This window comes from Phasianus colchicus, chromosome 3, assembly GCF_987193195.1.
Source record: "Phasianus colchicus chromosome 3, bPhaCol1.hap1.1, whole genome shotgun sequence".
Lineage (NCBI taxonomy): Eukaryota > Metazoa > Chordata > Aves > Galliformes > Phasianidae > Phasianus > Phasianus colchicus.
The window spans coordinates 55,509,819-55,533,096 of NC_143438.1; the positions used below are offsets into that span (position 1 = coordinate 55,509,819).

General features: G+C 36.0%; 1 protein-coding gene across 7 annotated transcripts in view; it reads right to left on the bottom strand.

The window, feature by feature from the left end:
• Positions 1-1,697: 1,697 nt before the first annotated feature.
• Positions 1,698-23,278, bottom strand: part of PCMTD1 (protein-L-isoaspartate (D-aspartate) O-methyltransferase domain containing 1) — a 44,122-nt gene continuing 22,541 nt past the window's right edge. For 5 of the 7 annotated variants that reach the window (XM_031612932.2, XM_031612931.2, XM_031612933.2 and 2 more), the window contains 4 exons: positions 22,577-22,679; positions 11,328-11,499; positions 9,708-9,831; positions 1,699-5,068 (listed from right to left, as the gene is read on the bottom strand). In XM_031612932.2, the coding sequence (XP_031468792.1) occupies positions 4,698-5,068; positions 9,708-9,831; positions 11,328-11,499; positions 22,577-22,679 (770 nt within the window). In that variant the 3' untranslated portion in view covers positions 1,699-4,697. Of the gene's footprint in view, positions 5,069-9,707; positions 9,832-11,327; positions 11,500-22,576; positions 22,680-23,278 lie in introns of all 7 variants that reach the window. The other 2 variants (XM_090137581.1, XM_031612930.2) reach the window with 2 other exon arrangements.

Consider the following 23,278-nt stretch of genomic DNA (forward strand, 5'->3'; position numbering starts at 1 on the left):
GCAAGATCTGCTTTTCTCGCTAACAAAGATCTTTGACAGTACAGATGTGAAAAGATGTATAATTAATATGAATATACAAACTGATCAGTTGTTATTGTCATCTTCCAATTACTTCTCCCTATAAAATCTTTCCCTCCTTTAATCCTTAATCCCTGCTCCTGTCCCAGAATACAAAATAATAACAGCCCAGGAGTCAAGGTGATAGTCAAGCTTGTTTTCACACTTCTAACTATGATAAGGTATTTAGGATCATAATGCAATGCTGCAGCAAAGTAGTGCTGGCAGAAATATTAGCAGAACTCTGGGAAGCAAGTTTGGGATAGCAAGATGGGACCTACATGTGGGGTGTGGACCCCAAGTATGCACACCCCCCCAGGCATCAGTTCATGAACTGGACAAAATTGCTCCTCAGGGTAACAGAAGTACAATCTGAAATGCAGGGTGCCACATACGGGTGAGTCTGAGTACTAGTTACAGCTGCAGAACAATGAAGAAAGCTGCAAATGCACACAGCTCCATGCAGATCCTGGTAGAACAAGACAACAGCAGTATCAACAAATTTCACCTCTGAATGACTGCAGATACTTCAGATTCAGCATTACCCTAATAGAGCAGTTTGAAACCGTGGATTTAAGATGGAAACAAATGGCAGCTGAGCATCACTCCAAAAGAACTTTTATAAAACCCAATTAAAATTGTAACACGTGCACTTTCAACTGCTCTGTCTTCTTTCCATCTTCCAAAGATGGAAAACTATCTACTGCACTCTGATAACTAGAGATTAGTGAGCCTCTAGATCTGGATAAGGAATCAAGTGAAAGCTTCAGTAAAAACAACTTCAGTCATGTTGGTTTACATGAGAGTACAGAAAAAGTCCTTGTTGTGGACATACAGGTGGTACTGTACCTGAAAATCATTTTGTGCACAAGAGCTACACAATTTCCTTTATAGATTTCAGAGAAAACTGTAGTAAAATCTGAAATTTACTAATACAATTCCAGAAGTAGGAGTCTAAAGTAAGGATCCTGAGATATTTTCATTTATTGTTTTTTTGTCCTGATTTTTAGAGACTCGACACGAATGGAAACTAAACCAAAGTATACAGAAGTCTGTTCAAACAGAATATACTATTGCAAGACCTCCAAAGGATGTCTGAAAGAAACAAAAGTCTGTTTATTTGTCTGCAAGGAATATTTCTAAGTGTGAGGCGAACATACACAGGTAGCTAAACATGTTTGAGGCAGGCCACTCAAGTAAGCAGCACAATAGCTCTGTATTGTCTTACATCAGGAAACTCATGAATTCTTTTCCATTTAGGAGGAAAAGGCCTGAAAAATGAAAGTAAACACTCAGGGTAAAAAAAAAAAAAAGGAAGAAATATTTAGCATGCACTAATACACTGCTTTGTTTCCTCTCCTTTGTCAATATTCATCACAGTTGCTAGTGAACGCGTGAAGGAAGGAGAAGAAACACTTCAGTGCTTTTTCTCCAGCACGGAGCACATTCGTTTAAAATTCCCTATTTGTTTTGAAACTGACCAGTACATATGCACTACTAAAGCAGTTTAGAGGAAAGGTAGATGGGTATGTTAAACAAACAAAATACACACACACACACACACACACACACACACACACACACACACACAAAAAAAAAAAAAAAAAAAAAAAACAGATTAAGTTGCCAGCACCTAAACAAACAAAAGAGACAGTATCCAGTTGAACAAAGTTTTTTTCTAATTCATTTAAATGTAACAGATTCCCAAATTTTTGATATTTTTGATATGGCTTTGTTGTCTTATCTACACATGGGATTAATAACTTCAGGTCTTCAAAAACATTGTGTTGGTCACAATACCTCCTCCAGACCAAGGAGTTTAAAACCCCCAAATTCCAATTCATTACATCCTTTCTTACAGTGATTATAACTACAGCACTGCTAGTCAGGTTAGCCTACCCACATTTATTCTCTTTGCTAACAACATTAGGCCACATCAAGATAGAGCTTCAGTAAGGACTTGCAATCTGTTTGACACCCTTGTTATTCTTACCTCAAAGTCTCTTATTTATTTTGACCTATTAGCTCTGCTCAGGTTAAACCAATCTCAATACTTAGAAATCAGAGTAAAACCATTCTTGAGTACACAGCTGAAGCATAGCTTCTGGGCTCTCCCAGAGAAAACAAACTCTTTACATAAGTGCTTCAGAAGTACTGTTGGGCCCCGAATAGTTCTTCTGTGTCAAGAATAATATCTCATCTTCCAAACTCTACAAAAATTCAAAATGTAGCAAGTACTATTCTTCCAATATTTCTGAGACTCAATGATCACCTTTATTACGAAATCAGTGTCCCAATTATGAACAAACTGATACCTGAAATTCCGAATAGCTTAATACTTCCGCAGAAACACAGGAATTCAAGCAAGCAGAAACCACCAGAAAAACCATTTTATTGCAACAACGTCCCCATCAAGTGAGATGGCAAAAATTAAGTTTTATTACATTTTGCATTTCTACCTTTTTATGTAAATATAAATTCAAGAGTGTAAAATAAATCCACATATAAAAACACAGAAGAAACATTCTCTTTCAGTGAATGCAAAAAGACTTACATACTGAATAATCATGACAAATCATCCGTTGTCCATTTTTCCAAGTACACAGGAGTGAAAGAATGCACAAGTTTATTCTCCAAAAGCATCCTGTATAGAGTCCTTAAAGTATATAAGTGATATTCAATAATCTCAATTTCTTGAGTTTATTGATGTATATTCCAAGAAAAGGAGAGAGAAAAACCATCTCAAACTTCAGATGATTTAAACTCCATCTAAAATAACCTACTTAAAACAAGATTACACTCAATTCTTATAGCTGAAGCATTACAACTACTTTATTAGTATCATTATTTTGGAAAATTATTTCTTAGTAGTTCTTCCTGTCTTTAGAATGAAGTCAGAGTATTTATTTCAAATAGCATTGTTTACTTATACTGTAAATATATTGCGGAAAATAACTCCACATGCTGGTACAACAGGCCTTCAGGAAGTTCCATTTAAATATTACTATCATGTACCTTAAAAAAAAAAACACCAACCAGGGACTGCAGCATGAAATGCACAATAAAGGGTCACTGTCGTAGAGTTATGCATCTTCTTTCTCAGCTTATGTATCTGGAAGTCAATACTGGACTGTTAGTTCAAATTAACATTTGGCTGGTTATAAATACTTGGACTAGGAACTTTACTGTTTTAGAAAAGTTGGTTATATTGTCTGTTATCTCACACATAAAATTATCAGTATTAAAAATGTATTGTGCAGGATATTTCTTCATAAGGAATGTTTTTCACTGGGTCCAGGCAGATTGTTCCAATGACTGTGGCTTTTAATGCACATCATGTCAAGTTCTTAATAAACAGAGTTTTGCCTCATGGTTACATTACAACAAAGAATTATGAAATTAAGATGTTAAGAACAAAGTTAAAAAAAAATAAGAACTGCAAGTAACTTCACAACTAGAAGAGGAAAAATTGTAAAACAATTTAAATCAGCACTATTGTGGATCCCCACAGCTGCACTGCTACTCATAGGTTTCCAAAAGATGCATACGATTTTATGAATAGTTTTGTGCTAAGAGCCATGCTCAGAAACAAAATACAGGCTAGCACAAGTCTACCTTCTTGGAGATGCATGTTAAGTATAAAACCTACTTACTAAAGTGCATTTGCCAAACAAATTCTAACTTTTACTATAATAACTATTTCAATAAGCAATACAAACTAAATTTTGTTGAAGTTCTACCTCTACTTAAAAGCAGTAAATACAGATGACAAATCTAAAGTACAATCTTGTATTACAAAACATTATGTCTCAATGCCATGAGCTGCAGAAATAAACAAAAAGTACTGTCCTAAACATCTCACAAGTGAGGAAGTGCCTCTAGTTAAAATACTGAAAGCATACAATGGAGTTAAGTATAAGCAGAGCTGAAGTAAGCATTGCTTTCCTTTTCATTCAATATGATGTTTCTTTAAGGCTCTGGGATAAGCTGTTACTTTTCTCAAGATCTTTTGGCAAAGTACAAATGCAGAAGTAGTAGGGTCACCTGACATTTCAGAACTTGCACTTTCATATTTCATTAAAGCCAGCTAATTCAGTGTCTGTATACATTTATTGCACTTGTGTTGTTGGAATACATTTATACCAACATAGTAATAATGATTGCAACAAAGCCATAGTAAAATTAACTTTTTAAAGGGTCTGGTACTGACATTAGAGGATAAGTGTCTGCATGTTTAAAATGTTCCCTAATAATAAATACAGACAAACTGCTCAAGTCGGATGCACGTGTTTAACAATTATTTAGCAGATATAAAATTTCACTCATCCTTTTATCAATACAAATCTGTTAGGGATCAAAAAGACATACCATGCAAAATATTGATTAGTGCTGCATAATGGAATATATATTTCTATCAGAGTTAAAACAGCATTTTCAAAATTTAAAGAAAAATAGATTTTTAAAAAGGGATTTTACTGTTGAATGCAAGTCTTCCTTGTAGCAAAGATAAGTTATGATTTATCGCTGTACTTCAGTCTTGATGAAAGACTAATAATAATTTGTCCACCTATTTCTTAATAAATGCTACATTTTCAAGAATAAAGGAACTATCAGTAGGCATTACTTCTACTTAAAACAAGTTACTTCTCTCTGTAATAGGTCAAGTATGCTTTTAAAGATTCAGGTAATGGTAGACTCATAATTTTCTCTCTCAATAGATTTCGAGGAGGCTCTTCTGGCTTCAAGGCCTCACTGTGATCTTTATCCTCCTCCTCTTTGTTATCATCTTCCATTCTTTCATCTTCTTCGCTATCTAGAGGCTGAGGAATGAGCTGATTACCAACAAACACGTAGGTGTTAATCCTGCGTCTACGACATCGCCTGCGTTTTCGTTTAGGGGGAGCCTTCTGAGCAATGCCTTTAGCTTTCATCTCCTCATTTATGAAGTTTCTAAGGGTGCGTCTGATATATATTCGAGCGAGGTCCTGAAGATTCCTAACAGCACACGGAGCTAAAAGGAAAGAGAGAAAGTTATTAAGCAAAATTTCCCTCTAACAAAAACATTAGTTGCAAGACAGTGCAATTCGTGTTTAAGAACAAATGAAATTTTAGTACATGATGCAATATACAAATGAAATGAGAAGATTGAGGGTTTCTGACAGACCCTGTAGCATATTCTCTACTGAAAAACATCTCCTACTCCAGACATAGTCAGATTTGGACTGAAGATGGCTTCTGAAATATGATTACTCTTTTAGAGAAAATACACAGTTACAGCTACTAAGAGATCTTTGGACAGATGTGCAAGAAAAGCAGAAAATATTAACTATTTAAAAACTGATTTTAGACAGCACACTTCAAATATGGCATGCCTTGGGACCTATGGCTCCTACCACCTCCTGCTGTTTGGTACATTTCGTCTACCATGTCACACTGGTTTAGGCAAGTGCTTTTCTTCCTTTTCTCTTCTACACAAAATACTTCTGCCTGCTAAACCAAAATGATCATGATGTCAAGATCACAGCTGACCAAGTAAGCCACCCTTATCTTTGCAGCAGAAAAGGCAACAAAGTTTCCGAACAAAAAAAAAGTCACAAAAAATCAAAAGCCTCATATTTTGCAATAAGTAGATGATGATTAAGCATTGCTGGGCTGTTGGATAACATATCCAGTATGACCTATTACCAAATAATTCCAAGGCGAACTAAACAATAAAAGGTACAGAACTGGCTGGATGGCCAGGCCCAGAGCGTGGTGATAGATGGAATCACATCCAGTTGGCAACCAGTCACAAGTGGTGTTCCCCAGGGGTCAGTACTGGGGCATATTCTGTTCAGTATCTTTACTGGTGACCTGGATGAGGGCATTGAGTGAAATCTCAGTAAGTTTGCAGATGACACTAAATGGAAGGAAGCATCTATCTGCCTGGGGATACCAAGGCCCTAGAGAGGGATTTGGACAGGTTGGATAGCTGGGCTGATGCCAGTGGGATAAAGTTGAATAAGATCAAGCACCGGGTCCTGTACTTTGATCACAACAACCCCAAGCAACCCGACAGGCTTGGGGCAGAGTGGCTGAAAAACAACGTAGAGGAAACGGGCCCAGGAGTATTGGTTGACGCTCAGCTGAACACAAACCAGCAGTGTGCCCAGGTGGCCAAGAAGGCCAATGGCATCCTGACTTGTATCAGAAATAGTGTTGCCAGTAGGAGCAAGGAAGTAATCATTCCTTTCTACTCAGCCCTGTTGAGGCTGCACCTTGAGTACTGCGTTTAGTTTTTGGCCCCTCACTACAAGAAGGACACTGAGGTCATGGAGTGTGTTCAGAGGAAGGGCAATGAAGATGGGGAGAGGTCTGCAGCACAAGCCTTATCAGGCATGGCTGAGGGCATTGGGATTGTTCAGTCTGAAGAAGAGGAAGCTCATGGGTAGCCTCAAGTTTCTCCAGGGAGACTCATGTTGGATGTTAGGAAATACTTTTCCAAGAGTGGTGAGGTTCTGAAACAGACTGGTAAATTCACCATTTCCAGAGGTGTTCAGCAGACATTTAGATGTTGTACTGAGGGACATGGTTTAGTGGGAAATATTGGCGATTCTATGATTCTACATCAGCCAAACCTGTTGCTTGTTCAACTTTCTCATTTTTGATCCTACATAAAATAGTGTAAAATTTATGGATACTACTGCAAAGGAGGAAAAGAGCATAATGCATAATGAGGAAATAAATTTTATAAAAACATTGCCAATACATATCCAGATTAAAAACACTCAATGAATTTTCAACTAAATATTTTTTTTCACTGACTTAAACTCCATGCTAGTTGTTAAACTCTGAGACCAAAAAAAAAGCTTAATACTGGCAACACTGATTGCAGTTGTAGCCAACAGTAAAAAGACAACATAAGCGGAGAAAAGAAGCATTACCTTGCGATTTCGTTTCACAGGGCAACTTCAATTTCCTAATGCATTTATAATTGGATAGTAGTGGCAAGGTAGTAGCATATTTGTATGCTATTTCTTTCTTCCTCTTCAAACTGAACAGTCATTTTAAGAGTATTCTTTTAAGCTACTTATAAGAAACATCTCTACTGTAGTGCAGCTCACTTCCAAATGCTACTGGTCTGTACTGTTTTAAACTGTAATATGAGAATGGTAATAGAGAAATCTAAAATTCTTAACTTGATCTCTTACAAGATCACATGTTCCAAGTCCACAAGTCCAGGGGATCCAATAAGACCCATCCATGGATTCTGAGGGAACTGGCAGATGAAGTTGCCATCCATCACATTTGAAAGATCATAACAGTCTGGTGAAGATCTCACTGACTGCAAAAGGGGAAACATAACCCCCATTTTCAAGAAGGGAAAAAAAAATAGATTCAGGGAACTACAGGCCAGTTAGACTCACCTCTGAGCCTGGCAAGACCATGGAGTAGGTCCTCCTAAAGGCCCTACTAAAGCACAAAGAAAAAATAGACAAGGTGAATGTTGGTAACCAACATGGCTTCACTAAGGGCAAGTCAAGCCTGATAAGCTTGGTGGCCTTTCATGATGGAGTCACAGCACCATTGCATAAAGGAAGATCAACTGATGTCATCTACCTCGGCTTGTGCAAAGCATTTGACACTGTCTTGCATGACATCCTGGTTGCCAAATTGGAGAAAAATGTATTTGAAGGATGGACCACTCACTGGATAAGGGAATTGACTTGATGTTTGCACTCAGAGTTCTGGTCAATGGCTCAATGTCCAAGTGGAAACCAGTGACGTTCCTCAAGGATTAGTTTTGAACTGGTGTTATTTAACATCTCTATAGGCAACATAGACAGTAGAATCAAGTACACACCCAGCAAGTTTGCAGACAACACCAAGCTGAGTGATGCAGCTGACACGCCAGTGAGAAGAGATGGTTCCTCAGCAGGCTTAAAAGTTGAGTCCACACCAATCTCATGAAGTTCAACAAGGCTAAGTGCAAGGTCCTGCACCTGGTTTGGGGCAATCTCAAGCACAGATAAGGCTGGGCAGAAAATGGCTTGAGAGCAGCCATGAGGAGAAGAATTTGGGAGTGTCAATGATTAAAGATTCAACGTGAGCTGGCAATGTGTACTTGCAGCCCAGAAGGCCAACTGTATCCTGCACTGCATCAAGAGAAGTGTGATCAGCAGGGTCAAGGAAGATGATTCTGCCCCTCTACTCTGATTTTATGATGCCCCACCTGAAGTACTGCATCTAGTTCTGGAGCTTGCATGACAAGAAGGACATGGAGTTGCTGGAGCAGGTCCAGAGGAGGACCTGCAAAGATGATCAGAGGGCTAACACACTTTCCCCCTGAGGAGGGGCTGAGAGAGCTGAGGCTTTTCAGCCTAGACAAGAGAAGGCCCCGTGGAGACCTTACAGCAGCCTTCTAGTACCTGAAGGGGGCATGTGGCAATGGGACAAGGGGAAATGGTTTTAAACTGGAATAGGGTAGATTTACAGCAGACACTGGGAAGAAATCCTTCACTGTAAGAGTGGTGAGACACTGGAACAGGTTGCCCAGAAAGGCTGTGGATGCCCCCTCCCTGGAAGCATTCAAGGCCAGATTGGATGGGACTTTGAGCAACCTGGTCTAGAGGGAGGTGTCCCCTGCCTATAGCGGAGGGATTGAAACTAGATGATCGTAAAGACCCTTTTAACCCAAACCATTCTATGCTTCTATGATTTTTAGTAAGGAATCATTCTTTGCAAGTTCACATATACCCTCAAAATTAATAGTCAGATCAGTAGTTACAAGCGATGCAATCTGATATGGCATCCTAGACTACTGAATGGCTTATATCTGTTTTGCATTTAAAACTGTGCATAGAAGCAAGAGGCATGTAAATAGCACAGGAGAATTAGTCCACATTGGTCTTACATTAACAGAACAAAGCAGGAGAAAACTGTTATTGTCTAGTTTCTTTGCTGGCTTTATTTAAATTCCTGGGTGCCACTGAAGCCCTATGTAATACTACTCCAAGCTTTTCTGTGGTAGCAGAAATTTTCATCTCTGTACCTTTCCCAGCCTTTTTTTTTTTTTTTTTTAACTCAACATGCTATCATCTTATCTCAGCAACACCTGTGCTTTCAGAGACTTTCTAAATGCCCTTCCTAATCTAACTGAAAAGTTTTGAGACTAGAAATCCTACATAAGTGACTACTAAAGACAGTGAGAATTATCTTATCAGCTTCAGAAATAAGGACAACTCAGCTATTAACCTTTTGCAGTACCACAGCTTCAGTGTAAACCAGTTCCTTCCATTTCCAGAGGGGAGAGAGAAAAGAGGAATTTTTTTTTCCTCTGCGAGATTGTCTGAACATCAGTACTTTTGATAAATCTAGTATTAGCTCAGTATGTTAGATGTATCTCATTAGAAAAGAAACTGAATCCAAAAGGAAAAGAAGTCTGGTAAAGTAAGCTGGAAACAATGCACCATTTTACTCTGAGATATTGACTGTGTAGCAATACAGCATAGCCAGCAGCACAAACTATCATTGAGCTGCCACTATGTGAAGTTTCATGTTCCTATTCCGTCACGCATATGCAAAGGATAGCCTCTCCACTTCTAGAGTAACACTAGCAAGCACTATTAGAACCCACCTAACTAAAGGGAGCCAGTACAAGTGATACTTACGCAGTCCCACAGTATCATGTTTGCCATTGTCATTTCTGTTTGGTTGCACTAGCGGGGCAAATGAAACAGCAAGGATATTTTTACTTTCCCATGTGTTCTGTCCCGTCCTCAAGATTTGTGTTAGCTGCATAAGAACAACAACAACAACAATCAGTGGTTACAGTTTTGTCATACTCGATACTGTTCAGACTGATGTTCAAACAGTGAAATTTTGATTTACTTCAAAATTAACTTGTAAGAGGTTGTTCTCTAAATAGCCAGCACTTCCATACTCCTATAAATATTTTTCTGTCACTGGAGTACTGAAGACGACTATTCTGCAGTGGAGAAAGATGCAACTGGAAAATAAAGTCCTAAAGTAAGTTTTGTGCTTCCTCCTCCCATTTTTCCAAAGTTAGGTCAAGCAACTCAGAAGTTTTTTTTCTGATGAAGTTACAAAAAAAAAATCTCCACAATCTTTCCAGCAAAGTGCTGGAGTGTTTACCTCATTACGCAGTATTCAACTCATTATGAAAAACTGTTTTCCCTCTACCAAGGCAGAATACTGTTACTACAACTGCAACGTTTTTCCTGTGCATCTGCAAAAATTGACTCCTGCCTACCACATAAATGCCCAAGGAATCAGATAATAAGATGCTCTGTAGCCAAGTGTTTTCCCTTTGACTGGTTTTTGTTGTTTTTTTTCCCCCATGTTTTTTTTTTCCCTTCATTCCAGGTTAGAGGAACCCAGATCTTTTAGCCTCTCCTTATATCTTACAGTTTCTAGTGCTAACTATCATTTTAATTTTGCTTTCAAATCTAGACTACCTTTGAGATGAATGCAATCAATCTCAATTGATAGTATCTTAGTCCATAAATACTTTCTCTAGTATTTAAATGACTTATTGACATAGACCACATTTAAATCACTTGGATATTCTGAGAAAGTAAAAGACATAGTTATTTTTGGAAGGTAACTAGCAAGCTTACAAGCAAATAATTTAGTAGGTATCTACATTCAAGAGAACATCCACGCAAATCAGTTTTTTGTTCCCTGGTTCTCTATTAGCAAAACGGGGAGAATAATACTTACCTTTGTAAAGCCTTTTGAGATCTAAGGATGAAAAGCGATAACAGTGTGAAGTATTATTAAAATAATACACCTGTCTGGAAAAAGTCTAATCTAACACAAAAAAGCAACACTGAAAATTGCTGAAAGTAAGTCTTTTCCTTCACTCTTTTTCATTTCTCCCACCATTAATTATAAACATAAAATCAATTCTCCTTTTTCAGAGAATGTTTTATGTTGTGTTAAAGTATTAACTGAACATATGTGGCAAGGATTTCAAGGCAGTACTAGGACTAGCATAGTATACTTAAAATATTTAAGAATGGAGTACTAACTTCACTGAAGACAAAACAGTTTTATCACAGATAAACAGGATATTGACCGTTTCCCACCATTTAAAGGAAAACAATTTCAAGACTGCATTGCAAAGACACCTGCTGAATTGCAGTAATACACTGAGTAAAGACAACAGTCAACATTCAACTTAGTCAACTATACATGTTAAAATATTTCTTAAATTATATATTTCTCATATACTATATGATAGCAAGGGGAAATTGTCATTAAGTCACCTGATCTTCTATAGGCATTACTAAAATGCCTCCGACTTTCAATAAAATTTTCATGTAGTTTTCATGGTCTTTCTGGACTCCAGCTCCACAGTAAATCCGGTCATACTGATGACTGTCTGAAGCTATTTCCAAACAGTTACCAACCACAAAGGCAGGTTCACAGAACTCAAATCTGAGGAGAAGAAAACAAAAAGAGGAGACATTTCAAAATAAAATCAGCTTTCTTAAGAAAAGCCAGTCCAGGTAAGAACAAAAATATTTTAGTATCTTCCCTTACGTAAAGAAAAGAAAGTTTAGCACACATTTTAACAATCGGCATTAAACACAACAATACTAAACAGAAAACAATGTGCTGTTTCTGCTCAACAGATCAAATAATTTTTTAAAAGTTAGCGAGTGCATCACATAAAAACAAAAAAGCCTGAAAGAAACACCAGGCTTCTTAACAGTAAGCAATCAGTCTTGTAATGTTTCTCTGGACAAGGCATACAGTCAAGTTCCTTTAAGACAGACAGATGTTAATCAACACTTACGGAATACTTAGATTATACATTGTATAATCTACAATTATACATTGTGTAAATGTTTAAACAGTCCAATTCCCAATACCTTTCCTCTCACTTTTAAAAGAGAAAAATAGGCTATTTTAAGAATCATTTTCCTCTCCATCCCCCACTTTCCATTTTGAGAACAATCTGTTTTTCTCAAAAATAAAATTCAATGGAAAAGTTTTGATCACACACAAAGCAAGGAAAAAAAAAAGAGATTAATTCTGAGAAACATCTGTTCTAATTTTCTTCAGCAAATGAAAGTCACATAACTGTTTTTAAGTGGACTTAAGTATAAAGCAGAAGTTGCAAAGTCTAAGTTCTCCTGACACTGCATAAAATAGCAAAAGGTGCACACTGTAGAGCTTTATTGCCAAAGCTGCATATGTTCTCCATTACAGAGATATTTTCTGACATTTTACACATCTTTGCAGCAAGTCTCTGTATAAAAATGTTCATGCCATTATAACGTAATTCATATCTTGTACTACAAAACAGTGAAAAACACACAACCCCCCCCTCCTAGCACACACACCAACAACATTCAGTCAATAACCTCCTTCTCCCCCCTCATTTCAAGAAGCAATGTTACACAGTTGCTCACAGAAAGGATTTATGGTTTTCTTGGAAAAATTTTAAAACCTAACACTCTGTTGTTACAGAAGTAGTTCATGAGTGTCATCCGGCAGTACCGAATTTAATGCCTCTCAACTTCATCTCAGAAGGAGTAACGTGTTCTTTCTAAATACTTATTTGAATGCATAGATCCATTTTATAAGCTTTACAGCTTACACTCAAAAATTATTTTGATTTGGCTTTCAGTAAGTAATCCCAATACAACACCTGACAACATGCAAATAATCATCTCAGTTACACTGAAGCCTCGCACATCTCACTGCCTATAAGGCTTAGTTGACTCTCCTATCAACCCTACGATTCACAAATTAGTCTTCTATTAAGCTATGTTTTTGCTTGAAGCACTCTGTTTTCAAAACAGGGTGCATGACCTTGAAAATAATTCAATACTTTCTTTGACTAGTCAAATACAGACTCCAGAATCCCTTACCAACTAACTACTGCAACTGCCTTATGTGCTCAATGTGGCTGACAGTCCATGCTGTTGTTTCCTCATCCAAGATCAATGGAAGAAGTGAACGCTACAATCAATACTGACAGATTAAAAAGAAAAAAAAAAGGAAGGTGGCAGGTGGGGAGTGCAGCCAACTGCACACAAGCAGACAGCAAAAATGAACTGAGTAGATGAAGTAATTTTTAAAAAAAAAGAGAAATATCTACAAATACATTAGGCAAGGTTAAATGCTCAGAAGAAAATGAAACCCAAAGCACTGATCAGTGAAATGATCTCTTAAGTGCATGGGGGAATCATATATTTTTCAACATTTAGCAAAAAGTCAGACAGCTCAACATATAGTTTTAATTTCAGATTGTCGGAAATAAAGATGAAGTAAAGCACCATCACACTGATTTAACTTGAAAATTTAAGCAAAGTACCTTTGTGGGCTTCAAAAGTACAATAAAAACCAGAGGTGAGGAATAGGGCACTCCTCTGAAATGCCATGTTAGATAGCAATATAGTCACTGGCTCTAAGTTATATACTTAGAACAACAGAAGACAGACTGATGTTGCATAACCTGACAACTTTCATGACACTGCTACACAAAATGCTCCTCCAAAATCTTACTACCAGATATTCCCAAAATGCTTCTACTGGAAGCAACCGATCACATCCTCTTAAAACAGAAACACAAAATTCCCAAGAAAGCAAAGACAAGACAAAGAAACACAAAACATTTCCCAGACAAAATATACACTACATATAGAGACCTACAAATATAGTAAAAACTGGAAAGAATTTCTCATTTAGCTCCACAGCTTACAGTCAAAAGTACACAAGAATGACAATGAGTAAGTTTCCCATTACACCTGTAAGAATCAAGACAGGCTAAGCACTATGTCTGCCTTTTGGTGCATTAAACTAAGGCTGGACTACACTAGTACAAATTTGTGGAGACATGAGGCTTATTACCAAGACAGAGAGAGAGTGGTTAGGCCTACTACGTCAAAAATGACTTTCTTCATTCCAATAGCTCCAGCCAGTTTAAAACCTATTTGTCAAAAGTAAGAGCTTCCTGAAAGATGATTACTCACAGTAGTCCTAACTAAAGTACATGCAATTCAGAAAGACATCTTTTTAGTTCAGATGGAAAACAAGGGACTCAGCTCACATGGCAATGCAATAACACCTACAGTAGTATGCTGGTTGCCCATTTATATAATATAGTTCCAGAACTGCCATACACATCCTTCTACCCAGAAGGCTATATAAAGGCAGGAGTAAACAGGTGGACAAGATTTTAAGCTGTATCTAGTCAAAGTAATACTTGAGTTCAAAAGCCAGTGCTGTTCATTCAAGCTATCTGCAGAATTACCTGCTTTGTGTTTTATGACATGAACAGTGTCAAAACACAAAAAATAAAAATGCATATGGGGTTCATATTTAGAGCATTATGGAATTCTCAAATTTAGTTAAGTTATAAAACAACAGAACTCAGTTCTTCCTCTGCATTCCAAGTAAACCTTCATCACTGAAGAAACGAAGACTCCTTCCTCACCCCCCTGAATCTTTAACTCACTCTGTTATCACAAAACAATACGCACATCGCAGAATTTGGAAACTGATAAATAAATGTATCATTTTGTGGTACCTATGTAATCTAAACTAAAATGTAATTTATAGAATTTCTATCACTGACTTTCCCAATCCATTTCCAAAATGAGCAAGGTTAAGTTCTACTTCACTGAAGTATAAGCCTCCCCACCATCCAAGCAGGTAACGATCTTAAAGTTTAACACGAGTTTTAGCAAATAAAAGGAAATAGTTTCTACCAACAGTATAATAAGCTTGTTAGTTTTAAAGTAAGAAAACAGCATCAATCACATTGTTTTACAATGGAACTTAATCTCAAATCGAAATTCCATCAGTCCCACATGATACTACATCCAATGAGGTAATTTCAATACCATTACCTCCAGGATATGAAAACAGATCAGATACTCAACTTCCTTCTGTGTTACACTAAGTTATTTTTATTATAGTAATGACTTTGTTGAAAAGAAATGGTTTAGTGCCTTAACATGCAGTACTGGCAAACACATAAGCTACCAATCAAGGAGGAGTAATATTTCATTTAGTCACCAATTTGAAATGGAACTATGAAAACAACTTAAGAAACAGCAAGTGTTATTTACATTTTGTTGATCATGGTTAAGTAGCCAGGGTGGCAACACAGTTATATCTGGAAGACATGATTTTTTTTCCCATAGATTAGAAGCAAAAAACCCAAAAACTGAGACTAAAGAACTAGAACAACATATAGATGTTTGAATCACATCCAGTTCTTCAGTTTGTGGAATCTGTATTTTGCTTACAAGAAAACAGCCAAAAGAAAAGAAATTAAGAGTTTCTAGTACAGACAACACGGCAACTGTGTTCCTGTGTATGAATGAACATCTGCTATAGAATAAACTTAATTTCATACAGAACTTGTTTAGTAGTGGACCAAGACAATAAAGTAGTTTCAAGGACCTGAAGTGTGTTGACCTGATTCTGTCCTTTTCTCCCTTGTCCCTCAAGGATAGGCATTTCATGTCCATCCCCCCCAGCACTAAAGTTTTACAAATTTGTTACAGGCACAGAACTTTTCTTTCAGGTAAGTATCAAAAATTTACCTGTAAGATTTAAAGAGTGTTTTTGTCTTCACCACAGCACATTAAGAAAATAAGTAAGGAATAGTTTATTACTACACGCATTCTTTTAAGAATCGCCACAGTTATCAACACAAAGAAACACTATTATCGGGATAAAATGAGCTTCCATTAAAAAAAAAACAAAACAAAACATTTTTTAGCAAAGAACTAAGATTGAAATTATTTGCTCTTGTATCCATATCCACCAATCTAGTATTCATGTGGTAACAAAATATGTAAATACTAGTAATCCTAGTAAGTTTTTTTTCCAAGGTAATTCATTGGTAGCTCCTACCATATAACCTACCCAGACAATCTAACTTCCAATTACTTCCAGCTCTGAGGATGTACAGCATCCCTCAAGAGCTAAGCTCTCCTGCCTATGCAGTCTTCATGGATGTAGTGCATTATTACTCCTGACATCTCTTCAAGATCAAACTAGAGGTAAGGAGTTGTGTTTTAAGTAGGAGATGTACTTGATTCCTTAGAAAGGAAAAAGTTTAATAAAATTGAGCATAAAATCACATACTTTGAATAAAAAGCAACTTTTAAAATCCACAGATTCGTGTTTAAAGGGAACAGTGAAATGTGTTGTAAGATACTTATAAAAAAATACTTGGGAACTACTTGAACTGCTGACACTTGTCTTTTGCGCAGAGAAAAAAACAGTTCTTAAAGTCAGCATCTCTCCAGCTACATTTTACACTTCTCCTTAACCACTAAAATTCATACAAGGATACCACCTAATAATACACTTCTGCCTGTTTTACTGCACTTCCATCTCAGCTTGGTGCTCAGTCGTTACAGAAAGAAAAAACCCTTTCAGTATAAATTTAGGATGCTGGTTTGCCATCCACAATCATTTCCTTGTGTTCAATCAACTCAAACCCATACAAAAGGGGACAAGTGTCATCAAGCTGCTCCCCTCTAACAGTCCAAAAGGGTCTTTAATAAAATAAAATACACAGTAACCCTCTCAGCAGGTACAAAAAGGGAAAAATAAAATAAACTATAATGCATATTTTTATTGCTGGTGAAGGGGCAAGGGGATCAAAACAAATAAACTTACAGCACAAAGAACTACTGTTCAACTTCAATGAGAAGACTGCCAACTTGTTACAGCAAGCCATTTGAATTATGCTGATACTACATTAGAACAATTTTTCCATGGAAAATTTGTTTTAAAACGTATCCACCAACAGTAGGGAATCAAAAGAAGAGCACACAAAGTTAACTTTAAATGAAACTTCCCCTAAATCTATTATTTTCAGCTGAAAGATGCCTTAGGATGGGTAAGGATCTTCTAAACCACTTTCACCATCACAAAAACCGTCCTTTTATTTTAAAACACATCTATAGAAACTGAAAAATAAGTATTCCTGTGATTATCCTCAGAGAATGAAGAGCTACAAATAATCTAGGAAGTTCCAACTCATATTCATTTATATTAAAAATATAGTACTCTCAGGGCTTTTTCTATATAAAACAAATTCATAATTTACTAATCTTACTCCGAGTATACCTAAAGCCAGAAAGAAACCTTCAAGAAACTTCCAGATCATTTAATCCATTTCATTTTTTAAACTGATGTCTTATATTCTTTGAAAACTATAGGTGAAGGTGAAACATGACTTTTTGTATACCATGCCACAGCAATGCACAACATTCACAAAATAGCTTGTTAGCATTTTTCATCTTATTTTACTGCAAAGTACTCTAGATCAAATAACAACCAGATTTAAAGGTGCTTCTCATATACTGCAGAGTATAGGAATAAATTTTCGCATTTCTCAATAAATATTTCCCATATTCTGTCCTGGTGGTGATGTTCATTAAGGATCCTATCACTAAGAACTACATTAGATATTAAAAGAACAGTTATTAAAAATGGAACAACAGAATGACAAGAGAGCAAGTTTTTTTCCTTTTTTTTTTTTTTGTATTTTTCTCTATTTTCATTCTGCCTTATTTATATATTTATTAAAGCTCTTAACAAGTCTGGCTCGTGTATAAACGTATTCTCTAATGCACGTACTCTGTGAACATTAGAATAAACAAAAACAAAAGTATGAAAACTTTTAGAACAAAGCAGTTGTTAATGCTACAGTAACAGCTTTTAAGTCTTTTACATACAATTACAATAACGGTAATTTTATTAGGATTAGAAAAATAGCCAGAAGTAGTGCTGACAAAATTTCTATGCAATAGTTTTTTCCTGATCATTTCTGTCAACCAGGTAATGTTGTAGGCCAGTGGAAAATGCATTCCAGCTTCACTTCTGTTTGTTATTTCAGCTTTAGAATAAAACTGCTTTTGTGCTTCTATTGGGCACCTTCAGCTACCTTTGCTTGTTTATAATTTCTAATAGCCATCAGCTTCACTGAAACATATGAATTTTTTTTTTTTACTGAAGCAGACAAGTTAGTTTTATAGCTTTAAGATTGTCATATTGTATACTGAGAGTTTTTGTGAAGCTACAGATTTGATTTGGTAGCAACAATCCATTGCTGTTTTTTCCAACTACTTTAATGTAACAAATGCTCTAAATACTATCAAAACTTGCAGCAACTGGAGATTTCCTAAGGTAGTGTCCACCACAGAATTTGTCTTATTTCTAAAAGATTTTGTATGTGCTTAGACACAGCAAGAATACATATTGCTCCAACTCTCAAACACTTTCAAAACAGTTTTGTTTTCTTTCAAGCAAGCAGTAAACTCAACTGCCAGTTTTGGATGTTTATGTATATTACTTCTCTTTAATACCTCTAACTGAAAAAGAGACGTTTCAAAAGCAGATTTTCTTTTCGAAAATGTTAACTTCCAGCATCAAAGAATCCCTCTGAACTTCTTACTGTCATATGTTTTTCTAGCTAGAGCAATAAAAAAAGCACAGTGCTTCCACTAACCAAATCTAAGAACAAGTTAAAAGTAAAATATAAACTGACAAGGCCACAAGTGGGTTTGAGACAGGTGGCTTTTCCTGCACAGATTTTTTACTGCTATCATTATCTAGCTGAACAGGAAAGAATGCAGTTTTTCTTTGAACATACACAAGGAGCTTTCAACTTCAACTCTGCTTTTATGAAAGTGAGCTTGCAGTGTTCAACCAGGAGCCCTGAATTTCAACAGAGACAAATAAACACTTTGTTGGAAGATTAAGCTATTTTTCAGCGCCAATAATTTTCTTACATGACTTCAGAAAGAAGTTTAACCCATAACAGTTATACCAGAAGTAGTACTAGGGTTCTTGCAACTTACCATTGAAGTGGTTTCTTTTGATCTTGAGAAGGTTTGGTGATTCTTTGACATCAGGGACTTCAGCTTACCCAGGTTTGGTTTTTGGTAGGGTGCTAGAAGATGGGCAACCTAGCTTTGCCCTGTGGCTCTCTCTCCAAGCTGGATATTCTAGGTCTAGAAGTTGACTGGGAGCAGAAAAGACAACACATTCCCCTTCAATAAAAACAGGTGAAGTGGGGCCTGGTACTTGCACAATGTGTTTCAGATAGCCTTCTTAAGGATTTTTTTTTTTCCCCTTAAATGGCATGCATTCCCTCCTCAAGGTTTTAAGTACAAAAGAGAGTCATACATGTACTTCCAACTCAAGAGTACTTCGTTTAATCTACACCTAAAATCTTTTGCACCTCAACCATAACAATACTTCCAGATGATGGCAAATCTCCTTAATTTCTACTAGAAAATATATACCAAATAAAACCAAGGCAGTATTTTACCTCTCACAAGAAACTATTCCAGCTCAATTCAGACAAAAAGTATTTTTAATAGATTGGTGGGATATGGATACAGATACAAATGCTCACTGAAATTATCTGTCTTTCTGAAACAACTGTACAAAAAGCTTTTCCTCTATGAACAGTTCAACAGACAACTGGTCAAAGGATAAACTGCCCTTTAAACAAAGAGTATCTCAGATTCTTTATTACCTCATTACTTTTACATTACTACCAGACTTTAATCAAGTACCTACCCCAACCATTAAAAAAAAACACAATTACATTTCAACAACATTTTTATCAGGAACCATAAAAAAGCATTATTATATCACACAATGCTGTATCATTCCCCCCGAAAAGTGGCATCAAAACATCTTGTTTCATCAGGAAAGGAAAAAGTAAATTATCATAACCCAGCTCCACATTGCAAGTCAGATGCAAAGATAAAGGTCTACTGCTTCAAATGGAAGAACTCCACAAATAAAATTAAAGCATTTATTTAGGATCCAAGCTGAAGATTTTGAAAGATCTACATTTAAGGTCAAAGCCCCTTTACTTTTTTTTCAGAAAGAGACTGCTTCAAATATTCAGATTGGACTGGAGAATATTATCCACTGAAGAACACAGGAAAGGAAGAAGGTTTTGCAGAATTCCCATCTGCAGAACTCAATTCATGTTTTCTCTGTGCTCCTTCTATACCCCATGAGCCTCCTTAGAAGCTGATCACAAGTGTAAGATATTTTTCCTCAAAACATGCACACATCCACTGAGACAATCAGCCTCATTCATACCAGTCTGACAGACAAAATCAGATTTCAAACAGTATGTATGTCTTCTAGGTATACACCAGTGTTCAACAGTAGGCAGACACTGCACACCTTAGGAGTTCTTTTTGACAGAAGATCTTTCCTCCATGTACTGAGCAAATCAAATCAATAGTTAAGTTCAGAAGCAGAAGTCCACACAACTTTCGGTAAGTATATTTCTTTTACAAGCCAAAATTCAGGAAAAATTTCCTGAAATAATAATCAAAACTAGCTTTACTGACCTAGAGCGCATTACTTTAAGAGGCAGACTAAAAGTGAAGACATACTTATATACGTCTACATATATTTGATATAAATATATACAGAAAATATTATATATAAACATAAATGAGCCAGTCAATCAGAGAAAAAACATGCCAGCTTCAGTAACTATATTAAAATACACAGTTAACAGTAATGAACTATACAGACAAGGAGTTACAAAGCCTTCCACTAAATCCAAAACTCAAGCAATCAATCAACAGCAGTTCAATCATTGCCAAGTAGATTCATATAAGAAAAATTTCAAACGTTTGTTAGGTTGGTGAAGAGGATGCTTCCATAGCCAGTGCTTTGTATTTTTTCTGTTGTAGATTATTAAAAAGCATATGCCTTTTGATGTACATGATGTACACGTAAATTAGTAAAAGTATAAATTATATTTCACTAATCTTTTTCTCCTCCTCCTCTATCTAACACTATATAACTAAAAACCAATTTAGCTATTAGTGTACATAACACATAATTTAGAATATTGTCTCCAGAGCTGATCTCTGAATTAGCAGAAAATACATTTCTTCTGCTTTGAGAATACTTACATCTCATATTACACATACTCCCTTCCTTCCTTCAAACAGTACACGTGCACATATTCAGTTATGCCAAATTTAGCAACACTGGGATTAGTTCTTTTCCCCCAGTTCTTGCAAATTTTTAAATACAAATCATGCATTTCTGGTATTTATTCACATTAATAAATCAGATTGATTTTGTTTAACAACAACGTACTTCTTTGTTTTCCCCTCCAATTCAATTTCTCCTCATCTATGTATGCAAAAGTATTAACTACCAAACCTGCAAGACTTTTCAGTCCAAGTCAACCCTCTGTATGTTAGAATACATATACAGGAATAGAGGTACACACAGGAATTCATTAGTAGGCAGTTGCATCTTTCTTAATAGAGCAATTAATGTAGTATTAATAATGATCGTAAGTGACCACAGATCTCACTTCTGTATTAATACCAGCTAACAGTAAAAGTCTGTATTAAATTTGAGACAATGGTAGTAATATATACATACTAAAACATGACACAGTTTTAGTTCTGTGTCCCTCCAACATTCTTCCAACTGAATAACTACAATAATCTAGTTAATACTAGAAGTACAGAATTGAATACAATTAATTACAGCTAGCTCTAGGATGATTCTATTTCAAGTAGAAGAGCATTCTTTTATATTAAAGCAGAAAAAGGATGATCTGCTGTCAGATGAAAGTTCTAGAAATTTGGTGTAAGTAAAACTAGACGGAGTCCAACTAAGAAAATCAAATGCACAGCAGTTCTTAAGACATTACAAAGGCAAGAGGATAAAAAGAATTTTCTCTACTCCCCTTTGAGCAAGAGAAGATGGATAAGGACATGCAACTCTTATGCTCTGCCTACAGTTCAAAACGTTTTTCTGAATTTCCAGCAGCTACCTTTCAATTACTGCTAGAGAAATTGCTGCCCATGAAGAGTTTTTACACAGAATAGACCTAGCTAGAACAGCTTTCCATTTTGAAAGGGCAGAGATGCCCAAGTTCTGCATTCTTATGGACAACTTATAAACTAGCGAAAAAAATGGTTTAGGATGTCAAACCAGTAAGATTCAAAGCCTTATAAACCTGAGATAAATCAGGAAGAGCAGATGGCGCCTGAGCACAGATGAAGACTGTTAAGTCCACCTCTTCAGGTAATAAACAAATACAATCAGGTATTGAGATCAACAGTTGCAAATCAGAAGTTAACTGTGTGCTGAAAGATGTCAAGTTATGTAATAAGAACTGACTTAACAGATACAAATTACCCTGTAAAAGACATAGTACCCATCATGTATATATGCATGTACATGTAGTATATACACGTGTGCACGTACACACATTCCTAAAATGCAGCAAGATCAATTTTGTTAAGTATTACACAGCGAATATACTGTCACACTTCAAAGCCTTCTTTCCTAAGCCTTAACTTACCTCGTGAACTAGACTGACAAACTGGAAGTTTTATGTTGCAGTAACAAATACTATTTACCATGTGTGATGCAATTCTTCTACTCCTCTAAGTTTATGAGCAACGATGTGGTCAGTTAAAATAAAAAGTTGCTGCAAAGTGAACCAGACAAATGAGATACTTACTTATCAAAGCTATCACTATATTTTATGAAGCTCTCCAATTTTTCCTTGGCATATTCTACCACATCTGAATGAAGCTCTATTCCATGATTTATCCCAAAAGGTCCTGTAAATAAAAACAGCAGTGTCTTTAGTCACAGCTCAATCACATAGAACAATACTGTACTTTTGTCTGTGAAAGTACTAACATCACATAAACACTGAAGTCTTCAAATACACTAGGCAAAGATATTTTTGTATCTGCATTATGGATGGTTAAAAAGAAACAAAACAAGGTAAAAGGTCAAAGGATGGAAAAAAAAATACAAAGAACAGCAATAGAATTGCAGCAAAACAGTTATGTGTAACTAATTTTTCATCACAAGGATGCAGAAAATCTTGACTTACTACAGTCTGAACAACTTCCTTTTCAACAAATCATTTTTTATTATTATTATTTTATTTATATATTTAATATATTTATATATTTATTTTTATATATAAAATTCAATTTTATTATTAAATCATTAATTGGAAGACAACAATCTCACATTATGATTTAGTTTGTTTTGTGTTCTTTAAATTTTGAAATGTTTTCTCAGTTTCTGACAATTCAGAGATTTTGTATTATATTCCCACAATTACATCTGTTCTTCTATTTTGCAGAAGTCTGCTCCTGTTTTACTCAGATAGCATTTAACTTCCACCTAGAACATGGCAATTGGC